At 36.7% G+C, this 21,303-nt stretch overlaps 1 protein-coding gene across 1 annotated transcript in view; it reads right to left on the bottom strand.

The window, feature by feature from the left end:
- The window catches only part of Thsd7b (thrombospondin type 1 domain containing 7B), an 814,215-nt gene that overhangs the window by 10,226 nt on the left and 782,686 nt on the right, over positions 1-21,303 (bottom strand). Inside the window, exons 21-27 of the mRNA XM_015479140.2 lie at positions 17,624-17,769; positions 9,956-10,115; positions 8,561-8,734; positions 8,363-8,458; positions 6,051-6,133; positions 3,612-3,804; positions 6-93 (exon numbers count right to left, since the gene is read on the bottom strand). Of these exons, the coding sequence (XP_015334626.1) occupies positions 6-93; positions 3,612-3,804; positions 6,051-6,133; positions 8,363-8,458; positions 8,561-8,734; positions 9,956-10,115; positions 17,624-17,769 (940 nt within the window). The remainder of the gene's footprint in view (positions 1-5; positions 94-3,611; positions 3,805-6,050; positions 6,134-8,362; positions 8,459-8,560; positions 8,735-9,955; positions 10,116-17,623; positions 17,770-21,303) is intronic.

The raw sequence follows: 21,303 nt of genomic DNA, 5'->3' as shown, positions 1-21,303 counted from the left end.
CTTACCAAACAAGGTAGGAAGTAAATATTAGGAAAATCATGATAAGAAAACCGCCACCTGAAACGCCATAAACCCAAATTTTTACTCGGCCATCTGTTTAAGATAGAGATAACATAACAAGCTTAGCATAAGATGTCTACAGCATTTCAGACAGAGAGAGAGTGTGTAACATAATGTCTAACAATCATAAGCTGATTATCAGTTCAAGACTTGAAATGAACACCAGCACCTTAAGCCAACTGAGCACTCAACTGCATAAATTAGCGACATCCTGGTATTATCTGTGAATTGTTAGGAAGTGACAATGTTTTCTTTTGAACATCTTAAGGGATATGCGATCTCTACTAGAAAATATCTTTGGGAAAAGACAAACTCCAAATTGTATTACATTGTACTGCTTTTCATGGACTTTTATAGATACAAACAATTTGATTTGCTATGTCTGACCTCTGTCAAATTGACCCTAAAAACATTAGGTTGTAACTATATGGCACTAAAACATTTATTTTGCTGAATGTTTTATTTTTCACCTAAACTGAGAGATTTGGATAGTTATAAGTATAGGTGGAAATACCAATAGGTGAAGATGCCAAGGGTAAATGACAATAACAATAACAACAAAATCAGGTAGAGATGTAAGCTATGATATCATCAAATATTTTCATAATGTGAAGGCAATACTTACAATCACTATTTCTCCAATCAAATCAATTTGCAGGAAATTTTGAATTTATTTGAAGTTGCTAATAGTCTTATGCATATCAGAAAAAATATTGCAAAACATTTTGACAACGTAAAAAGATCAAAAATTATAATCAAAAGATAATCCTGAATGTCTCTTAATTCTGCATGCAAAGGAACTAGTCTGATCATTTGGCAGTTAGGGTGTGGCTAGAGAAAGTAAGTCTCTGGGGGCTTATCTTTGGGGGTTATGTTTTGTCTCTGGTAAGCAGAGAGCTCTCAGCTTTCTGTTGCCATGTCTTGACTGCTTTTCTCCCCACACCATTCTGCCATGATGTTCTGCCTCACCTGGGGCCCAGAGCTTTAGAGTCAGTACCATGGACAGAACCTCTGAAACTGAGCAAAATAAACTTTTCCTCCAATACATTGTTCTTGTCAGGTCTTTTGGTCACAGAGACAAAAAAGCTGACTGAAACAACCACAATCACTTTCAGTTCTAGTACAATTACATATTATAGTTTTTGCTTATTGGACACTTTTAAGCCTTAGTGGGTTTTGAGTGCAGTAAGGATATTTTTCTATGATCATAAAACTTTTGATTCCAATTTCTCTGAAACACTAATTATGAAATGTCCTATTTTCATATTTCACATTGGCAACAATAAACAAATAAATGAATAAGTAAAAAGTCTTCTTTGGGCAAGAATGTTCTTTCTATCTCTTTGACTGTAAAACCTCACAGAGTTGATGTATTAGGATGATCCAGTGCTTTTAAATCCCCAATGTAGATACATGTAATGGTCCAAGACCTTTAAGTTGTGTTACTTTAAAATGAATTTAATGAATAAATAACTTTAATAAGCATTTTTATGATACAATAATGGATAGCATAACTATTCAGTCTATTATACCATTAAAGCAGTTAAAAATATATAGTAAAAATGTCTTTTCATCATTCTCTCTCAGTTCTCTACTTAGGAGCTACAACATTCCCAATTTGTATTTTCAGTTTTGGTTTGCATATTCAAGCATATGAATACACACACAAATTCATAACCTTCTTTGAAAACTACAAATGATGCATATCATTCCTTTTGATCTGTACTTTTCCTTCACTAAAAAATAAAAATTCACTAAAAATATATGTCCATGTTAGTTCATAAAACCAGGTCTACCTTATTTTAGTACCCCTGTGAGATACCACTGCACAGCTATACCATATTTTTGTTTTTATATTATTGCATTTAAGAGCATTTTTTCTAATCATTTACTATAACAAGAAATAATGTACTGAATATAATTTACATAATTCTTTTAGTATATATCTATATATCTGCAGAATGAAATATCCTAGAAGAAAATTTTAGGTCAAATCTATGATAGTATATACATTAGGATAGTCTTTCTTCCTGAGAGGTTGTTCTAATTTATACTATCAACAAACATATATTTATATGTATACTGCTATAAACACATGCATACATACTATACATATATGTGCATATACATATGCTTGTGTGTATATGTATACCTACACAGGTGTGCACATATACTCACACACCTTGTACTGTTGATACTCTAGTTAGACTCCGAGAGTCTATCCATGACTAAAGATTAAGGACCTCACTTATGTATTTGAAGAGGACTTTACCCCAATTCTTTTTCTGAAATCAGGTCTAAGGGCAACATAATTTTCCCTCAAACTTAGAGCCACTTCTACTTTAGTCATAAAACTAATGAGATATTTTTAAACACTTTTGACTTTTCAAGACATGTAGGGAAATCAAAGTTCAAAAAAATACTGTATTCTTCCTTAAAAGTTGGTTGAGGTATATAATTCTCCAGTTAGATCCAGAGTCCTTTGTACCCATGCTCTGATTTTTGCTTCATTTACATATGTCATCAAGCCCCCATTGGTATGGTCAAGTCTTCAGGTCTAGAAGAAAGCCCCCAGGGTGTATCTGCCTGAGCTTTATCTCTTTCCTTCCATGCCCCACCAGTTACAATGAGTTGCTTAGTAATTAATTTATAGTATTTTGCTTCCTAGAAGAGTATGTGTGAGAGGCACAGAGACTCTTACTATTTTTTTCTGCCCACTTCACACAGTGGCACATAAACTCCTTAATGACCTGCCTTCTTCAAATTTTCCTATCACTTCTAGTGTGACCCTGGTAAAATTAGTTTGCAGTTTCCTCATTTCTCAGATGAGGATGACATCTCTTTAGACTGGAAGAATGTAATGATGATTCCTGCAACAAAGCCAGCTAGCACAGAACCACGGGGCACACAGCAAGCATTCAATACATTTTCTTTCCTATTCTTAATAAATACTAATTTCTTAGACCTGACAATCTGCAATATCTGGGACAATTTTGCAGGGCAGGTGCCAGTAGATTGATTTTATAGATGAGAAACTGAGACCCAGAGAAGTTAAGAGTTGATTGTACCTAATTACAAAACAGGTGAGTTTAAGCCATGATGCCAGTAAGGTCTGTCTGCCTTGAAACTGGTGCTGCTTCCTTTGGTGCTCTTACCATTTCACCTGTGTTTCTCAAACCAGACCATGCCTCTGAACATTTCCTACAAGTTTCTGACATTCTATTCCATTTTTTCCTTGAATTTCAATTATGCATAGAAATTTAGTTATATAAGCAGTGATAATTCACAATTAAAAGGATACCATTTTGTGACTTAACTCACAAGTGCTTCTTAGACTATGATTGACAGACTAATAATCATCCTTGAAAATATTTCACATTTAAGGAGGACTCATATCATACAACACTCCACATTTTAGAAACCTTGAGCTGAGCTATATTGCATTTTCCTCTCTCCTCTTCTTCCCCTCCACTCTTTCCATAATGAACCACAAATCAAAATAGGAACCCCCACAAGAAAATTTGCATTTCTTATTTATAACTGAGACACACCTGGATCAAGTAGTTGAAGGGACCATCCTTTAAAAATATCATGTATTTTTGAATTTACAGGTCTATTTTTCCCAGAAAGGTTTTTCACATCTGCTTTTTTATCCTCTGAGCCTGGTACTTTCATGCAGTAATCCAGGAAGCCATTTGATCTCATTATCTCTGTATAGCCCTTCTCACAACCACAGACTCCACCCTGTAGCATAAAAAGTATTTTTATGGTTACACAGTGAGTTGTGCAGATGAATAAGGAACAATTCGAATGCTGAAATCACTTAATTTTTGTACAATGTGTCATGACAATTTAGGGTTTTCAGCAACTGTTTTACCAATGAGATGAAAATCAAATATATAATTCATTTTTTCTGAACTACAAAGTCAATATTAAATAAGTTGTCACATTTTTATAATGTGTTTATAATTTTGACATCTACCAAATATGAAATTACAGCTCTTTGTGAATATATTATATTAACTCTGTCTTCTCCTCCTCTTTTTTTAGAGATGTTTATGACATTTAATCAAATCATATTTGACTGTCCTTGTCCCCCAATTGTTTTAGATATATGTTCATTGGTTCCAACCACCCCTTCCTACTGAAAAGCAAAGCAGTAGGGATTATGTATCTACTTTCTGCAGATTACGTGCTCTCTGAAGTCTGTAATTACCACAGTTGCAGAATGCTTCTATTACCTCCTACAACTGCCTGCTAACTAGTCCCATCTATCCCTAGTCCCTAACTGCTCATAGGAGTGCAGTCCAAGTGGAAGAAGAGAATTTATTAAAGGAACATATCCAAGAAAAAAGTCATATATCTATTTCAATGACTCTTTCATGTAACAACTTGCGTGTCATATGACATCACCTTCCTCATTGGTACTAGGACATTGTGTCCTTTATATTTGTCTATGAAATTCCTGGTCACTTTCACATGAATGTCTTTAAGAAGTTATGATGAGGTATGATAGACATGGATTCCTATCTATCCTTGGAAGTGAATCTGAAAATAATTGCTCTTCTCCTAACAAACAAAAAACAGAGAATAGAAAAGAAACAACATAAGATTATATATCTCTACTCTGTCTTTGCTATTATGGCTTCTTACTAAAACTATTTATTTGACATTTTACGAATAGACCTTATCCTCTTCTAGCTAATGCCAATCCTCATTAGTCAGCCAGCTTTATTTAGGTCATTAATTGTTGACTAAACATGTGATCTGAAGGAGCAATAGATACTGTAACTAAGTAAGACACCTTGATCTTTTCCAAAAAGAAAAAGGTCAGAAAAGCAAATGTTGTAATTAGCTGCCCATCATTCGATACAGGTTGCAGTCATAAAATAATGAAAATTATCATGGGGGTTTTAGCTGGTTTTAATTGAAGTTACCACATGGTGTTCATTGGAGAGATCTAATTAAGAAAATGTGGATATTCTCAGCTATTAAAGCAATCTTTTCTAGGTGGATTTCTGAGAGAAAAGTTGTAACGAGTCAGTCCCCTGTGTCAAGGGTTCAAGGAAAAGAGCAATTTATGTTTTTATTAGAAAGAGAATCAAGGGAGTTGGCAGAAAGCTACAACTTCTATTTTGCAAACATCATTAGCCCAAATGAAGTTGTTGCTTATCTTCTGCCTTTTTTCTTCTTCTATTACACCCTGAAAGCTTGCCCATTGTCTTTTCTATGGTAAAGAATTGACATATCTTTAAAGAATTAACCCATTTTGAAGGAGAAGAACCATAAAATAGGATTGAGTGCTAGCATTATTTTTAATCAAATAATTTTTAGAATAAGCACACTCTAGGAAAAAACCTGTTTCTTAAAAGAAATGTAATTTAACTTTTAAAGATTATTTATGTACTGCACATTATGAGTGACATTTATTTGAATACATTACACATTTTGAATTAATTCCTGAGCAGCAGTAGATAGGAGTTATGGGAGAAGAAGGGATGTAAGATTTCTGCTTGAAAAAAGACACACACACACACACACACATTTTTCAACCATGGCAACATTTAGCTTATTTAAAATGAACTAAAAATTCACTCACACCATAATCATCCTGGGGTAATAAATTTTACAAAATAATTTTATCAAATATGAACAGCATTTACATCTTTTAATGTAAATGTATGAAGTCTAAGAATAGAAGACATAAATCGACTAGTCCTAGTAGATAGAACTAATATAAATTAGATATCTGAAAGGCAGATTTGATGATTTGATTATAAATAGATTTATAAGGAAAAGACTGCTTTCCTTAATACATGTAATACTACACAGAATTTCTCATATCTGTGGTGAGTCCTGAAAGTGCCTCTAGATGGTATCATGGGCACGTGGAACTGTTGCCTGGGCTGTAGCAGACAGGAGCACATCTAAATGCATATGTGTAACACGACAATTAAAATACCTGTGGAGGACTCCAGCATGTGGCTTACCTGTGTGCAGTAGGAGAAAGGTTTTCTGCAGGCTGGGATACACTGCCGAATAGCAGCAGGGCGTGCCTGAGGGGAGCAACCTCCTACAAAAGAAATACCACCATCATTTACAGATATCTATACAATAGATAGAAATTTTTATATTTGGGAATATTTTTTGCCCTCTGGCTATGGTCATCTTATAATGATATTATCATTATTATTTTAAATCTACATATCAACAATGTGGTCCAGACCCATCTTATTGATTATACCAGGATGTGTTGCTTCAGATGGGGGCTCTGCCAAAAGACAATGTTTATGGTGGAATTTTTTCCATGTTCAATGGCAATGTGGCTACATTTGAGGGAAGAGTCTATGTGTACCAGAATCAATAAAAGAATTGATGAAATGTCAATTTAAGTTCAGGAGCAGAAAATCCAGCTCCTGTAACCCAGCTAGAGACTAGGCTGATTCCAATAATCACATGCTAAAAGAAATGTTAATAGTGAATTGATGGGACCATAGTAACAAAACCTTTGGAAACTTTTTACACATGTAGCAGCCAGAATAAATACAAAGAGCCACATATAGAGCCCCACAGAGATTTTTAGAAACAAATACATAAATTCTGGTGGCTGGGATCAGGGGACATCTGACAATGGACTTATAGGATATCAGTAAATCCTTTAGAGTAAATGGGTGGATGATGTATGTTTTTGTAATCTGAAAATAGTCTAAATACTGATCTTGCCTTCTTGAAATCAAGGCAGTACAACAGACATGGGGAAAAGCCTAGAGATAGACTGAAAACTTAACTTATTATTCAAGGGCAGTATTTCAACTATATTTATATAGTATTGGTTGCATTTATAGGTTCTAGTCTTTTTATTACCATAATTTTTAAGAAATCACATTTTATGATTTTTGTAGCTAGCCAACCCAAGGCATTGTAGGGAATACTCAGACCTACGTTTCTCATGAAGCAGCTAAGTTATCACTATTACTTCAAAAATAAAACAAATAAACCACACTGAAAAGAAAAACCCTACTATTGAGAATTAGCACCTGGATGTGAAACTGATAATTTGGATGTTAGTGGCCATAACCAACATTATGCTGTCATTATGTTTGGGAAAGGGGTTTCTACTCTTTAAACTGGTGATCTCCAAAGCAAGTTACCCCAGGGCACATCCTCCTGGGGACCAGAAAGAAAATATTGGAAATTACATAGATTATAAACCATGTTTAGAAATTTTAGGAACAAAATTAAGCTCTAATGAAATTTAGCAGATGATACTGGTGATCTGAGCTCATTCATCAGATGGCTGCATGCTGTGCAGAAGGACTACCATGCCGAGAACTTGAGAACCTGACCCTCATCATTATGCCAGCTCTCAGCACTCTGCAGAACAAGAGGTGCTTTTTGTACTCCTGGCCAGGAAGACTTATAGTATATTGAGTTTTAACAACAACTTACAAAATGAAAAGGTAGCTTAAAAGAAGTTATTGTATGGATAAACTATGGATTAAAAGAAACATCAATAATGCAAAGACATGTAAACAAGAAAAGGGAGGAGCTGACATCCTTCTATTTCCATAGAAGCTACTCTCACCTTTAAATAAGCTGTTTGTCAGTGGCAGTACTAAGGAAAATCAATGTCAACTTCATTTGCCCTGACAAGAGGCATCAAAAAAATCCTTAAAATTATTGAGGAGACCATCTGTTCAATCAAATTGTATCACTGTTAGGAATGAGGAACCTTTTCTTCACTCTATTTTTAGGTACTAAATAATAACCATAATCAGCAAAATGTTCAAAACTAAGTTTACAGTGCATAAATACAAGCATCTGTTACAGTAAGAACATTTTTTTTATCATCAATATAGACAATACTTAATTTTAAAATCTTTTTCAATTTTTTAATTTCATTTTTTAGTATATTTTATAACATAACAGCAAAGCAATGCAGGCTGATAATGTTGGACTATATCCTCAAAACCTTTTGACTGAGAAGGTACATGATTTAAAATTTTAGAGACCATTGTTTTCAACTAGCATCTATCGTTTTGGGGTTTTGTCTGAGGTAATAAAATTTAAGAACATTTTATTGTATTTCAGTTTATTTCTTTAGCTTATATGACATTTTTATGGGTCTTCAAAAACAATTGTTTGCTTTTGAAGATGTCAAGGTCTAATGAAAATTTGCCAAAAGATCACGAAGCAACCTGCCCAGTCATCCTTTGTTTATAATTTGTAAGGTAATTCTTCTCACAAACTCCACACTCCAAGACCTTTGTGAAGTGTCCACATGCATATTAGGAAGGCATACCTGTGACATTCATGCCATCTGAACGTTGGCACCACACAGTTCGCTCATTATTGTTCCAAAGACTTGCTTTCCATACGTAGTGATAACATTTGCCTCCTGCAGGTGAACAGGGACAACAGAAGTTCTATTAGATCTCACTTCAAAACAGCAGAAGCCTCGTTCAATTAAGGACAAAGAACTGAAAAGTGCTCTGGGTACCTATACAAGGCCGTGTTTCTAGAACCTGTTGGGGACAGGTGTCTTGATTCTCAAAAGACTGAATTATAAATGTCCTTGACCTAGATTGGCGGCCTGTAGTCTCGAAGCTTCTTCCATCTATGCAGGTTAATTCGCATGTGCTCCATTCTGACCATGCAGTTAAGTGGCAGTCTCCTGGACAGAAAGGTAGCACAGGGTGGGAGAAACAGCGTGAGAACTGGCACTGAATAAAATCTCCCTGGACAGGACACATACAGAGATCTGTGGTGGAAGTGCAGCGTGGTGGACAGGTTCTAGGTACTGCATATTATACTGGATCAACATCCTAATTAGGAAATACTAAGAATGATCAAGTAATTCACAAAGAGGGGGCCAAAGGCTAGAGTGCCATCACTTTGTTTCAAATCACAGTAGCCATAGCTAGAGAATACTGTGTGTCTGCTAGTGGTAATAAAATTTTTAAAAGGGAGATGTAAAGATTATAGTAACTCAGTATTCAAAGATCAGTGTAACACTGTAAAATGGATGTTGATAGAAACCATATAAAAGAGAATAAGTAGGTCACCAGAATGAAATATCTGTTGGCCTAAAGAATATTTAATTAAACACTTTAAACATACGTAATTTATAAATGTAAACACATTTGCATATTAATTAAATGCACACATTTGTGTGTGTACATATCTGTGTTTCTACATATTACATATACATGTATGTGTATGTACACATACACAGTATGTTATAAGGATATATTGGGTCTGGGGGTGTAATTCAGTGGTACAGTGCTTGCCTAGCAAGCACAGACCCTGCGTTCAATTCTCAGTACTACAAAAGAGAAAAAAAGAATATATTAAAACATCTTAAAGTTATTCTATACAAGTTGTGTTACTAGAATGAAAAACTCATATAGTTTATGTAACTAATGAAAACCTTCACATGTACACAGAACTTGAAGATTTATTGAATGTTTTCACAAATTCATAACCTTACTGATTACCAGACTGTCATTCCCAAGACTGATCCATTCATGGATTAAGTCCATATTCTTTGAGTGTTGGCCAATGTGCTATGGCTGTGGGCCAAACCCATTATCTGGATGGAGAAACCACTGCTCAGAGAGTTAGACTATACATGTTAGGTAAAACAACAATGAAGTGACAGAAACAGGATCCTTAGGTTTCTAATTCAGGCCTTTTTTTTTTTCTTTCCCCATTTGTTTACTTCACCTTCATCAAAGCAGTTGTCTGTTCCAAGATGATAATCGCAGTTCAAAATAAATAAAAGTTAATTAAAAACTCCACTTTGATAAAAATAAGGCTTCTCCAGAAAAAAATGTAAATCGAAAAAATAAATAACATCACCATGAACGGTACCCTAATCACGTGGATCACATACCTGGGCAAGGCACAGAGCATGGCTGCTTCAGGATGCTGTCTTGAAAGGGCATTTCTCCACACAGTGAATCCTCGACATGGATAGGCGGATGAGAGATTGAACCATCGTGAACCATACAGGAAGGGCTGCGCACCTGAATTCCTTCCCCACAGTCTCCACCCTGAAAGAAGAAAGGACATTCCCAAAATTGCCCCAGTAATTAACATCTCAAAGTTTAGGTTCCACATGTGCCTAAGAAAACCTTAGTTGCACATTTCAGCAGTCTCCTCTTAGAAGTTCTCTCTCAGTTGTTGACAATACAGCCTCCCTGAGCAATATTTCTAGAGCTGATAAAGAAAATGAAGTAGACATTCAAATTTATGGCCATAGAATTTATGTACTCAGAATATGACTATTCATTGTGGAACTCAGCCAGAATTGACTAAACAAGTAAAAACAATACATAATTTGTGTAGGTGTATGTGGTAAAATGGCCTAATCCATAATTACCTCCCAAAAGAACATGTACAGCCACAGGGCACAAATTTCTCTTTCATTTTTCTTGTTTTTCCTTTGTAGAGAATTCAGTGCTTTCTTATATGGATTAGGTTGGGGTTTCCAGTAAACACTGTTTTTCTCTATTGCCTCAAAGAGTTATTTTTCTAGCATGCCTTCTGTGTCCAATGATAGTCTTTGAGGGTATTTTATACCAATCTCACTCAGATATTCTGGGAAATTAGAAAAATTTTGTATGGTTTCTCATAGAAATAGAAGCTTTTAGTGGTTATCTGGCCCAATCATCTGCTTGATGAAAGGTTCCCTATTATAAAATTTCTGGCAGAAACTCATGAGATGACTATCGTCATCTCAATTTTAGTCAGGTGCTCATACTTCAAATAAAGTCCATTGGATGTTTGGATAACTTCAGCGGATGGCTCTATTTTCACATAGACACTCTGGAAAACTGAGCCCAAGGCAAAGTTTTTATGCTAAGGAGGTACAATCCCAGGTTGGAAAGAGTGAGGGTCACAGTGAATGGAAGGGGGAAAGGAAGGGAGGCAAACACAATTTAGTGAGCTCCCAAACTGGCCTCAACTTGATAAATCAGCACAAGCAAATCTTGGATACCCAGAACACCTTCCATGCAGGTCATGTGGTACCACCATGTTTCAGTACTACCACCAAGAATGGGGAGGGGAGGGAATAATGGAGAGGCATTGAAATGCTAGCAACTCCTTGGTTCTAGTTCTCATTGATCATTCTATTATTAACTCCTCTGCACTTACAAATTGTATTACCCAGGTTCTACTAAGTCCAGAAGTTGGTGGAGAGTTGGAGTCTTTGTAATTATTACTGCTTCTGGGGTTGCATATGTATGTGTGTGCTGGGGTTGGGGGGAGACAGACAGACAGGCATCTAGTAGAATTTCAGGCCTACAAGTTCTCAGCCTTTGCCCTTTTGCTGTGCAGTCAGAGATGTGGTATACTACAACCCATCATTAGGTGACAGTCTAAGAAATCTAGGCTGCAAAACTGGGTTTGATCTTCTTATCCCTTCCACCCTGTAGAAACTGTACCACATAGACCTTAGGAATGTTGTGATAGGAGAGAAAAAGGACCAACCTGGTCAGCTAAAACAGTCAAGATAGTGTTGCAGGGCATGGAACCTGTGATCTACAAAATGATGGGTTAGCTGGGTACCAGCCAGGCCAAGGCACAGTGGTAACAGCTGCTGGGCATCAAGGGAATTTCATGGGCTGACTGCTTAAGGGGTAGGATGGCACGAAGTGGCTGCTGAGAAAGATTTTCAACATGAAGGGATTTGTGACTTAAGGATCTGCTGTAACCTTCATCCCACCCCCATCTGTGGCTTCACTTTCCAAGGTTTCAGTTACCCACACTTAAACACAGTCTGAAAATATGAAATGGGAAATTCCAGAAATAAGCAATCTATGTTTTGAATGATATGCCCTTCTAAATAGCATAATAAAATCTTGAGCCATCCCATTTCAGTCCTGCCCTGGATCTGAATCATCCATTTTTAAAGTGTGCCCGGGCTATATGATACTATCTATCTGTTAGTCAGTTAGCAGATATCTTGGGAATCAGATTTGCCATCTTGGTATCACAGTGCTCATGTCCAAGAAACTCTTACTTACTTAATAATGACCCCAAAGAAAAAGATTAGTAATATTTTCATGTTTTTGCAGTATTTTGTTATGTGTTCTATTCTAGTATTGTTGTTAATCTCTTACTGTGCCTGATTTAATTAAACCTCATTGTATGCATTTGTGCATGAATTCAGGCATTCACTGGGGAAGTTGGAATGTATCATGGATAGGAGGGGACTACTATATTGGCAAATAAGAATAGTACATTTTGGGGAAGTCAAAGTTGTAGCAAATTAAAGCCTAAATAACCTGAGGCAGCACATAAATCGGGAACATTAAACCTTCTTTTAGAGATGTTTTAACAGAAATTTTAATTGGTTTAGAAGGATAGCATCTTATTCTGCTCAAGCTGCTATAACAAAATACCTTGAACTGAGTAATTCAGAACAACATAAATTAATTGCTCACAGTTCTAGAAGTAGAAATCCAAGATAAGGTGCCAGCAGATTTGATGTTTGGTGAGGATCTTCTCCTCACAGATGGCTACTTCTATGTGTCCTCACATGGCAGAAGGGAAGAACGCGTACCTCAGGCCTCTTTTATAAGACATTAATCCCATTCGTGATGGCAGAACCCTCATGACCTAATCACCTTCCAAGGACTCTGCCTCTTAATTCTATTATCTTGGAGGGTAAGGTCCAACGTATGCATTTTTAGGGCACCCAAACAGTCGGCCATAGCAGATGACAATTCCCACACTTGATTTACCAATGTGAGAAACAGAAAGTCTGGTGGTCCATTTTCAGAATACAGTATTTAGTTCTAAATGTCAAATGATTAGGAGGCAAGAAAGACAGGGCAGAATAAAAAGTTTCAAGCAGTTAACACGGAAGTATAAAATTTCGCAGCCTCTTGACAAACAGGAGGTGAGATTCCTGGGCCTAGTCACCTAGGCAGGAAGGGGAAAGATAAGGAGAAGAGGGCAGGAGAACAAAGGAAGCCCAGGACATATAAAAAGGGCAGAACACCTTGCTTCTTGGGATACCAGGAGGTGAGAAGGAAGAGGCCCGACCTGACCAACAGAGATAAACTGAATACTTCCCCAAAGGCTCTCAACCCATGGGGACTGACTGTCCTGCCACAGAGAACAAAAAAGGTGAGGACAACTAAAGGCGTATTTCTTTAAATAAACTAATAAAACCTAGGAGACATTCAGAAAGATCGTGCACACCATAGTACTCAGACAATGAGGAATTAGGAGAGGGATCTTGCATGCTAGGGGACAAAATGCTGTTTATACCCAATATGTGTCCCTGGACCATCAGGTACCAGAGCTTGCAAGATCTTCATTAAAGTAAAGTCTCACTTTTCATTGTATCTTGTGTGTCTTAGTCCATTCTTTGGGCTTCAACAGGTGAGTGTGTTTCTTATACTAATTATAATTGCTCTGATTATTTGTATAGTTTCTTTGAAATTTTTAAAAAACACCATAAGTTAAAAACTAACTGCATTTTTTTTTTTTTTAGTTAATAGGAGGTTCAAAATCAATTGATAGTTTCATTCAGAAAAGATGTTCTGGTCAACCTTTACTCTCTAAAATGGAAAATAACATTTAAACTAGATTTTCTTTTTTTGGAGGGGGGTATTTCCTAACTTATTATCCAGATGATGAATCTGTTAGTGAATTTTCTAGATAAAGAAAAGAAGAATCCAAAGATACTGCAGCATGTGTGAAGTCTGAAAGTCTGGATATCTGGAACCTCAGGTAAGAGAAGTTGCAATTGATGGGAGTTTTTTTCGACACTCCATGACGCAAAGTGTGAAAAAATGACAGGAAACAAGCCTACACAGGGATCACTTTTAAGACCAAGACAAACAGCAATAGTCTCCTAGTATGTATCTTGGGATCAGCCTATATTCAACCTTAATCTCTTATACCTTTGACAACAGCTACAATATGAAGAGAAATCGGTATCAGAATGATAATTTCATTCATAAAACAAGCATTCACTCAATCAGATTCACACACTTGAAAACAGACTGGGCTTCTTAGAGCAAGATTATAAACAACCAGGATTCTCTCACAACCTTCCAAGGCCCACATCATTAATGGAGGTTTTCTTTTTACTGAATTGGCATCTCAACCAGATGCAGATAGGCAGATGGAACTAATAAACATAATCATACTTTTAATTAAAATAACAATAGCGACCACAATTTATTGAGCTCTTTTTTATGTCAGGTACTAAGTACTTTATACAATTTATCTAATTCCTACCAGAACCTCATCAAAATAGGCACAACTGGCCATCCATAGTGGGGTGGGGAGGTCCACATTCTACAATTACAGATTCAGCCAGCTGAGGATTGAAAAATGCATTTTTAGAAAACTGCATCTGTATTGAACATGTACAGATTTTCCTCTTGTCATTATTTCAAAAAAAGTACAATACAACCACTCTTAACAGAGTATTCACATTGTATTACTATTATAAATAATCTAGAGATGGTTTAAAATTTTGGGGAGAATGTGCGGAGGTAATATCGGGTATATCATTTGATATGAAGGACTTGAGCTTCCATGGATATTGGGGTGTGTTTGTGTGCTGGACCATTGAGGAACTTCCAGAACCACTGAAGCCAGAATTAGACAGGCAATCAGTACAGATAGGTAAACCGAATCAGGTCCATCAAGGAGGCCAATTTTGAGTGAGTCCAGCAAGTTGGAGACTGTCCCCCAGGGACTGAAATGTTAATTCCTTCAGAGCCCTTCCTCCACCTTATATAATTATAATTCCTTCAGAACCTCCCCCTGCTGCAACCTGTTGCCAAGGTAACCTTTCCCAGGAATTGTGCCTTCCTACAGGGAGCTATAAAAGTTAAGGTGTCCTTGACTGCTCCATCCAGCCCTTCCCCCTCAGCCCACCAGTTTCCCACCTTTTGGCCCTCCCACTGAGGATTCTTGGGTGTACTCACTAGGCAGGAAGGAGAAAGTTTAGGGGAAGGGGGTAGGAGAACAAAGGACACCTAGAACACATAAAAAGGGTAGAATACCTCGCTTCTTGGGATACCAGGATACCAGCTATGGCCCCCTTCTCCCTCAAGGAAGAAGTCTGCTACTTCTTTCTGAAGAAACCCTGCTTTATATGCTTGCCTCAGTGTGCTTCTCTAATGTTCAAACTTCAACATTTGAGCGATCAGAACTCGGTAACTGGCAGTATCACCATGACCAAAATCTGCTGGACTCCAGAGTCTTGAGTTCCCTGCATATGTGCGTATACACATTAGCAGCTGAGAAAACAGGAATACAGTTAGGAACTACTAAAACAAAAGTGATGCATGAGGATAAATACTTCCTTTTGCTAATATCTTTCCATAAGAGATAGTAGTGGAATTGGCACACCACTGCGCTTTATGTAAGCTTCTCTTATTATGCCTTGGTACCTCAGGATGGCAAGCAGCCACCAAAATGTCATCATCACCCTCAATGAAAGAGCTCCTAACCTGCATTTGGCATGTCAGGGCATGCCAGGACATGGAGAAATAGAAAAGCAGTTGCAGAGAGATGTTCTTCCTTTGTGGGAGAGGCCTGCTTGTGTTTTGAGCAGTAATGCCAAAAACTCAGTTTACACTTAACTTGAAGAAAAGACAATTCATTGAAAAGATATTGTATTATCTATTTCACGAAGAATTAAAAATCAGGCTTTAGGAAAGTAAGAATGCATCTGGAACTCAGGAAGAAATCAGCTCCAATACAGTCAAGATTCCCTTTGTCTTTGGCCTTTGCTTTCTTTTGTGTCCTCTAGTTTGTGCTTTCTTGCTTCTGAGTAACTTGACTATCTATAAGGCAGAAAAAGTCAGCAGCTAAGAGGGCCCAATTATAGTATCTTATAACAGCTTTAAATCTACTTCAAATTCTTGGGAAAGAACCTTGATTGGCGGTCTGTAGGCAGGGTGGGTACCCAGAATAATTAACTAGAGACTTGTTTTTTGAGGGCTTTCAGAGTTTCTTCCTGACTGGAAGTGTCAAGGAATAAGACTAACCCCATCTAGAACCTGAGGCAACTCTGAGATTTCTGGAGGCAAAGTCAGTCACCTTTTGTGGGTATCTGGAGCCTCTAAAACCAGGTCTCTAAAATGTGCCACAACCCTCTACCCACCACCAGCACTATTACAGAGAATGGTCACAGCCCATCACTCTGTCCCTGTGTTTCTGGCAGAAGCAGCTCAACATTTGACAGCAAAACATTATATTTGGCATTTTCCTATAATGTTCCTATGAGACAATTTGGCAGACTGGTCTATCAAAAACAAAAAGATGCCTGTCACCTGAGAAGATGAAAAAAAAAAAAAAGAAGCAGACAGAGGTAGTTGTGTGCCTGGTGAGGTGGGGAGCAGAGACCCTGTCATCAGTCCTCTGCAGACCATTACCTCCCACTTCCCTCCTTCTCTTTTATCCCAACTTTCATTCCTCTCCCTTCCCCAGCAATGGCTCCCTGAATTCTTTGAACTTCTTTTCTCTATTCTGTCAAAGCTACCACAACTGGAAGGGAAACTATACCTTCCATTTCCTCAATTGTAAATGATACTAAACAACATTTAAAAATTAAAGACTTAGGAAAGAAGATGTTTAGACTAGTAGAGAAAGTATTAATATTTAAGGCTATTAGGTTACTTCTAAATCACCATCACGGTTACCTTATTTTCCATAAAAAGAAGACTGAACAAATGTACCTCACATTTTTGCTCCTCTGGGACCTATTAAAATACATGGGCATTTACTTCTGCAAGATAATAACGTTGCATGACAATGTCATTCTGACAGGAGCACTAAACATCTCTATGAGAATACTCTGCAGATTTCTTAATGCGTAGTCAAAATTACTATTACCTAATTAGAGTATGTTTTGGAACAGAAATAGAAGGATGAACTAGTAAAATAGAAAAGAGGGAAAATCAATGCACTTTTTTTTTTAAGCAAAAAGCCAGAGAGAACGCGCAGTAGAGGATCTTTGCTGATCCAGCAGAAGCTCTGGGTATGTGATATATTATGATGTTGCTAGGCATTTATACTTTAGGCCAATAAAAAAGTAATCATTGAGGAAAATGTAGTAACCTTGGTTCGCGTAATAATGTTAAAATATAACTTTCATACACTTTTCGTTTTCTGCTCTTATGCAAGATTTTGTCTAAGCCTAAAGTGCCTATGTAAGAAATACAGTCTAACACAAGCTGTGCATTTCCACAGCATCAGACTTTTGCCTAATTAAATACTATTTTGATATTCCCAAAGAAGCCAAAAAAAAAAGCATAGAATTATTGAAGACGCCAAAGAGATTGACAGCCCCATGACCCAGCTTAGTATAATCAGTGCCTAATGAATAGCTATTTATTTTCTTAGCAATATCACTTTGCATGAGGTTAAGTCACATGTGTATTTTTCTATGTTCTCTGTTATACTAAAAGTACAGTGTGTTAGACCCCTGGTGCTATGAAATTTATTCTATCAGCGCTTTTGACCAGACAAGTGCTTTGGATATACTGAGAAGCATTTCTCTAAGTGTCATTACATGACCTACCTCCAATTTACATGCAGACCAGTTGCCAAGGACCCAGCTGTAGCAGGGGGTCACTGGGCAGGTTTTCTGCTGGGTAAGCTGTGTGGGGCATGGCCGTCCTTCTCCTTGGGTTGGCATAATGATAAATCGAGTCCGGCTCATTCGACCTAAAATGATAAGGGATGTGGTCAGCTTTTCAGTTATAGTTTGACTTGGAAAGGGAGTTGGAGGGAAGGACGTTGCCTTACATACGTAAGTCTTCATTATAATACACCAAACTCTGTCCAGTCACCCCTTGAGTTTCCTGCCATTTTAATTTAGATTTCCACAGACACACAGGCGATCCACGTCTTCATTATGCTTTAAGGATCCAAAATTCTGCCTGTCTTCTACTTCTTTCATCTTCCCAAATCCAAAAATTCTATTGTTGCCAAACAGACTGATTGTGTAAACACTGGTCGAATGTAAATTTATTTAACAAATGATTACTTATTAAGCTCTCGAATGATCAAAGCATCTTGCTCTGTGCTACGTGCAGCGGCAACATTGTCAGATGTATCTTCTGCCCCCACAAACATTATCTGTTAGGTAAGGATTATAAATATTAAACAAAAATAGAGAAAGTTGCACCTGTTTGGTTTTTTTTGTCTCTTACATAATAAATTAGGTATAAATCACAAATAATCCAAATTAGTCTAAAAAGTTTTATTGGAAGGTACCCCCTTGAGGTCTCAATCATGTTCCTCAGTTAGTTCAACATGGCCAATTTTCCTAGAGATTGAAGATCAGTTTCTCCCTTCATTGAACAGAAGAAAAGGTTTGTTGGTTTATATGAAAGAACCATGATGTTTGAACAACATGTCATCAAATGCTCACATTCCATTCCACAATGAAAAATGGTTGGATAATAAGAGTGGCTGAAGAGAGAAGAGGTTCTCTTTACCATCTTATGACCACTCCTGGTATCAGATCGTTAGCTCAAGTGGATTTGTGGATAAAATAACCGACACTATTTGAATCTCTGTCTTTCTTTCTTTCTCTCTCTTTTGTACTTTCACTCCTACTCCTTTTTTTTTTCTTTTTACTAAGGAGCTAATAAGTGCATTTAACTTAATTACTATAATTTATTGTGTGAATATGCTGACCTTCCATTGATGTTGTAAAATTAATTATGTCAGGGGGGCTGGGGATATAGCTCAATTGGTACAGTGCTTGCCTCACATGCATGAGGCCCTGGGTTCAATCCCTAGCACCACAAAAAAGAAAAAAAAAAGTTAATTATGTCATTTTTTTGTGACAAATATTAAAGGAAAGACAGAGGGTTCTGTGGGAACAGTTTATTCTGGAATGAATCCTTCTCCTAAGAGGCTGGACTTGAAGCAGATACCTGAGGCAGTAGTAAGCCAGACGTGATGTGAGGAGAGTATGTCATGAGAAGAGGTCATGAGACACAAGGGAGTGTAACACGCCTGAGGACCCAATAGGCCAGTGTGGGTGAAACAGAGAATGAGGAAGAGAAGAGCTTTACCTAAGTTTCTATGTTTATATCATAAGAGAAATGGAAAGATTTTTCTATTAGAGATTATCTATGATAATCTGAGAATACCCTTGAAGAGAATTTGGAAATTCTAATCGCTGGGTTTTAAATTTCTTTAAGTTCAAGTTTCTATTCTTGGCATGATTCTTCATATATATTAAGTAGCAATTGAATATTTGCTTAACTCATATTTTTAGAAATGTGTTCATGATATTAAGTTCTCTGAAAATGTGTGATAATATCGTGATATCAGTGACACTCACTGAGCTGGTATCCTGTATGCTAAGCAATACTTTAAAACATTTTATAGGCATTGACTGACGGACTAACTGAATGGTCAGAAAATCCCTGCAGAAAATTCTATTATTTTGCCATATTATAGATGAGGAAAGTGAAGCATGAGACATTGAAGATACTTATCTGAGGTCAGAACACTAGTGAGTTGTAGAATAGGATTCAAACCCAGGATGTTTTGCTCTACAAGCTGCAGCATCAACTGTGTTCCTGGGAGGACACAGGCCAGAGAGCAGGGAGAGCTCCTTCTCAGATATTTTATGAGAAAAAGAAACTTCGGATGAGGGTAAATTTTGCATCAGCGATAATCTGGGCTTGGTGAACCACAGAATCCACCCACTCTTTATCCTTAGGTACCCAGCTTCTGAGTGGAGCATATGTGTTTGGGCAGATGTTCTCACCAGCATCACTCGAATCACATTACAGGTGAGACCTCATTCATTTGAAATGCTGTCTCTGCCTAATAAACACATTTGGCTCAAGATTTTACAATAATTCTTGCTCAAATACTCCCCAGTTTTAATTTTTATGTTTATTCTCTTGACCTAAATGCCTATTATCCTCATGTCATCATAATTACATTGCTTCCTAGCCATCTTTTAAAATATTGAAAATGTGGCATTGCTTTTATCACAAAGAGGCTTTATTTGATTTTTACCAGATAACTTAAGTATGTCCTTAAATTAATGGCATGCTGAAGGTCAGTATATTAGAAGCATTTTATTTATGACCACTGTAATGAGACATGTGTGTGTTCGTGTGTGTGTGTGTATAGGAAACCTAATGACCAAATGAATTCAATAGGAAAAAAATGATGCCATAATTATTACTTATATTGTTGTGCTGGAAATTGAACCTAGGGCCTTGCATGTGCTAAGCAAGCACTCTACCACTGAGCTTTATCCCAAGCCTGTTATCATTTTAAATAGTAAAATCTTATGACCATTCATTGGAGTCATAACCAAATGATATCTACATCTTTTGCTATTCAAGCACAAAGCTCTTTAAACAATAATCATTACTTCCATGACTTTTTTTTAAAAACTGAGAGAATAGCCAATCTATATTCGGAAGTATCTTGTCATTTATAATTGCCTATTAAAATTCAGTAAAAAGTATTGCAAATAAAGAAATGAGAGGGTAAAGAAAAACTAATAGATCTGATATTTTTGTGGGGTACTTGAAATCTTCCAGTATGTTTCTTGTTTCTTTTAAAGTCAAAGGTATTTTGTTTAAGTTAAATAACCTGAGAGAGGATCCCTCAAATTAGAGGCTGTCACATATTCTGTAGTTATAAATAAAAATCAAGCAACACAAAATGCAGATCCTCTATATGTGGGGACCCAACACTTCCCAAGGTCAAACATTACTCAACCAAGCCACTCTCTCTAAGCAATGATTAATCTGTTAGGAACCTCAAAGAGCAGGAACCTGGAGGCATTGTTCTTGTGATACTAGATTTTGATGGAAGAGAGAATCAGTGGTCAAATTAAAGGCATTTAAAATTATGATGGAGTCGAACATAAGAGGAAGAGTATTTTAAAACAGCTGATGTATGGTATAAAGAGTACTAGACTTGGCATCAAAAGTCTGTAGTTGGAAATAGTTCTCTGAAATTAACAGCTAGAAAATGATGTGACTGCATAAAACTAGTGTAATTCTTCTGAGCAAGAATTTCCTCTTCTAAAAAAATACAACTAAGCATACAGAAAGTCCTTGTTACAAGAGGATAATTCATGTTGGGAAAAGTGTCACTTAAAAGTGAATCTCTTTTAAATGGCAATTAAATTATTTTTAATAAGTAATGCAAATATTTAAATGGGATTTTTTCTGGAACTAACAAGTATACAACTGGGTTAATTTAATCTAA

This window comes from Marmota marmota, unplaced genomic scaffold (genome assembly GCF_001458135.2).
Source record: "Marmota marmota marmota unplaced genomic scaffold, marMar, whole genome shotgun sequence".
Lineage (NCBI taxonomy): Eukaryota > Metazoa > Chordata > Mammalia > Rodentia > Sciuridae > Marmota > Marmota marmota.
The sequence above is the reverse complement of the archived record's forward strand: the minus strand, read 5'-3'. Positions and strand labels throughout refer to the sequence as shown.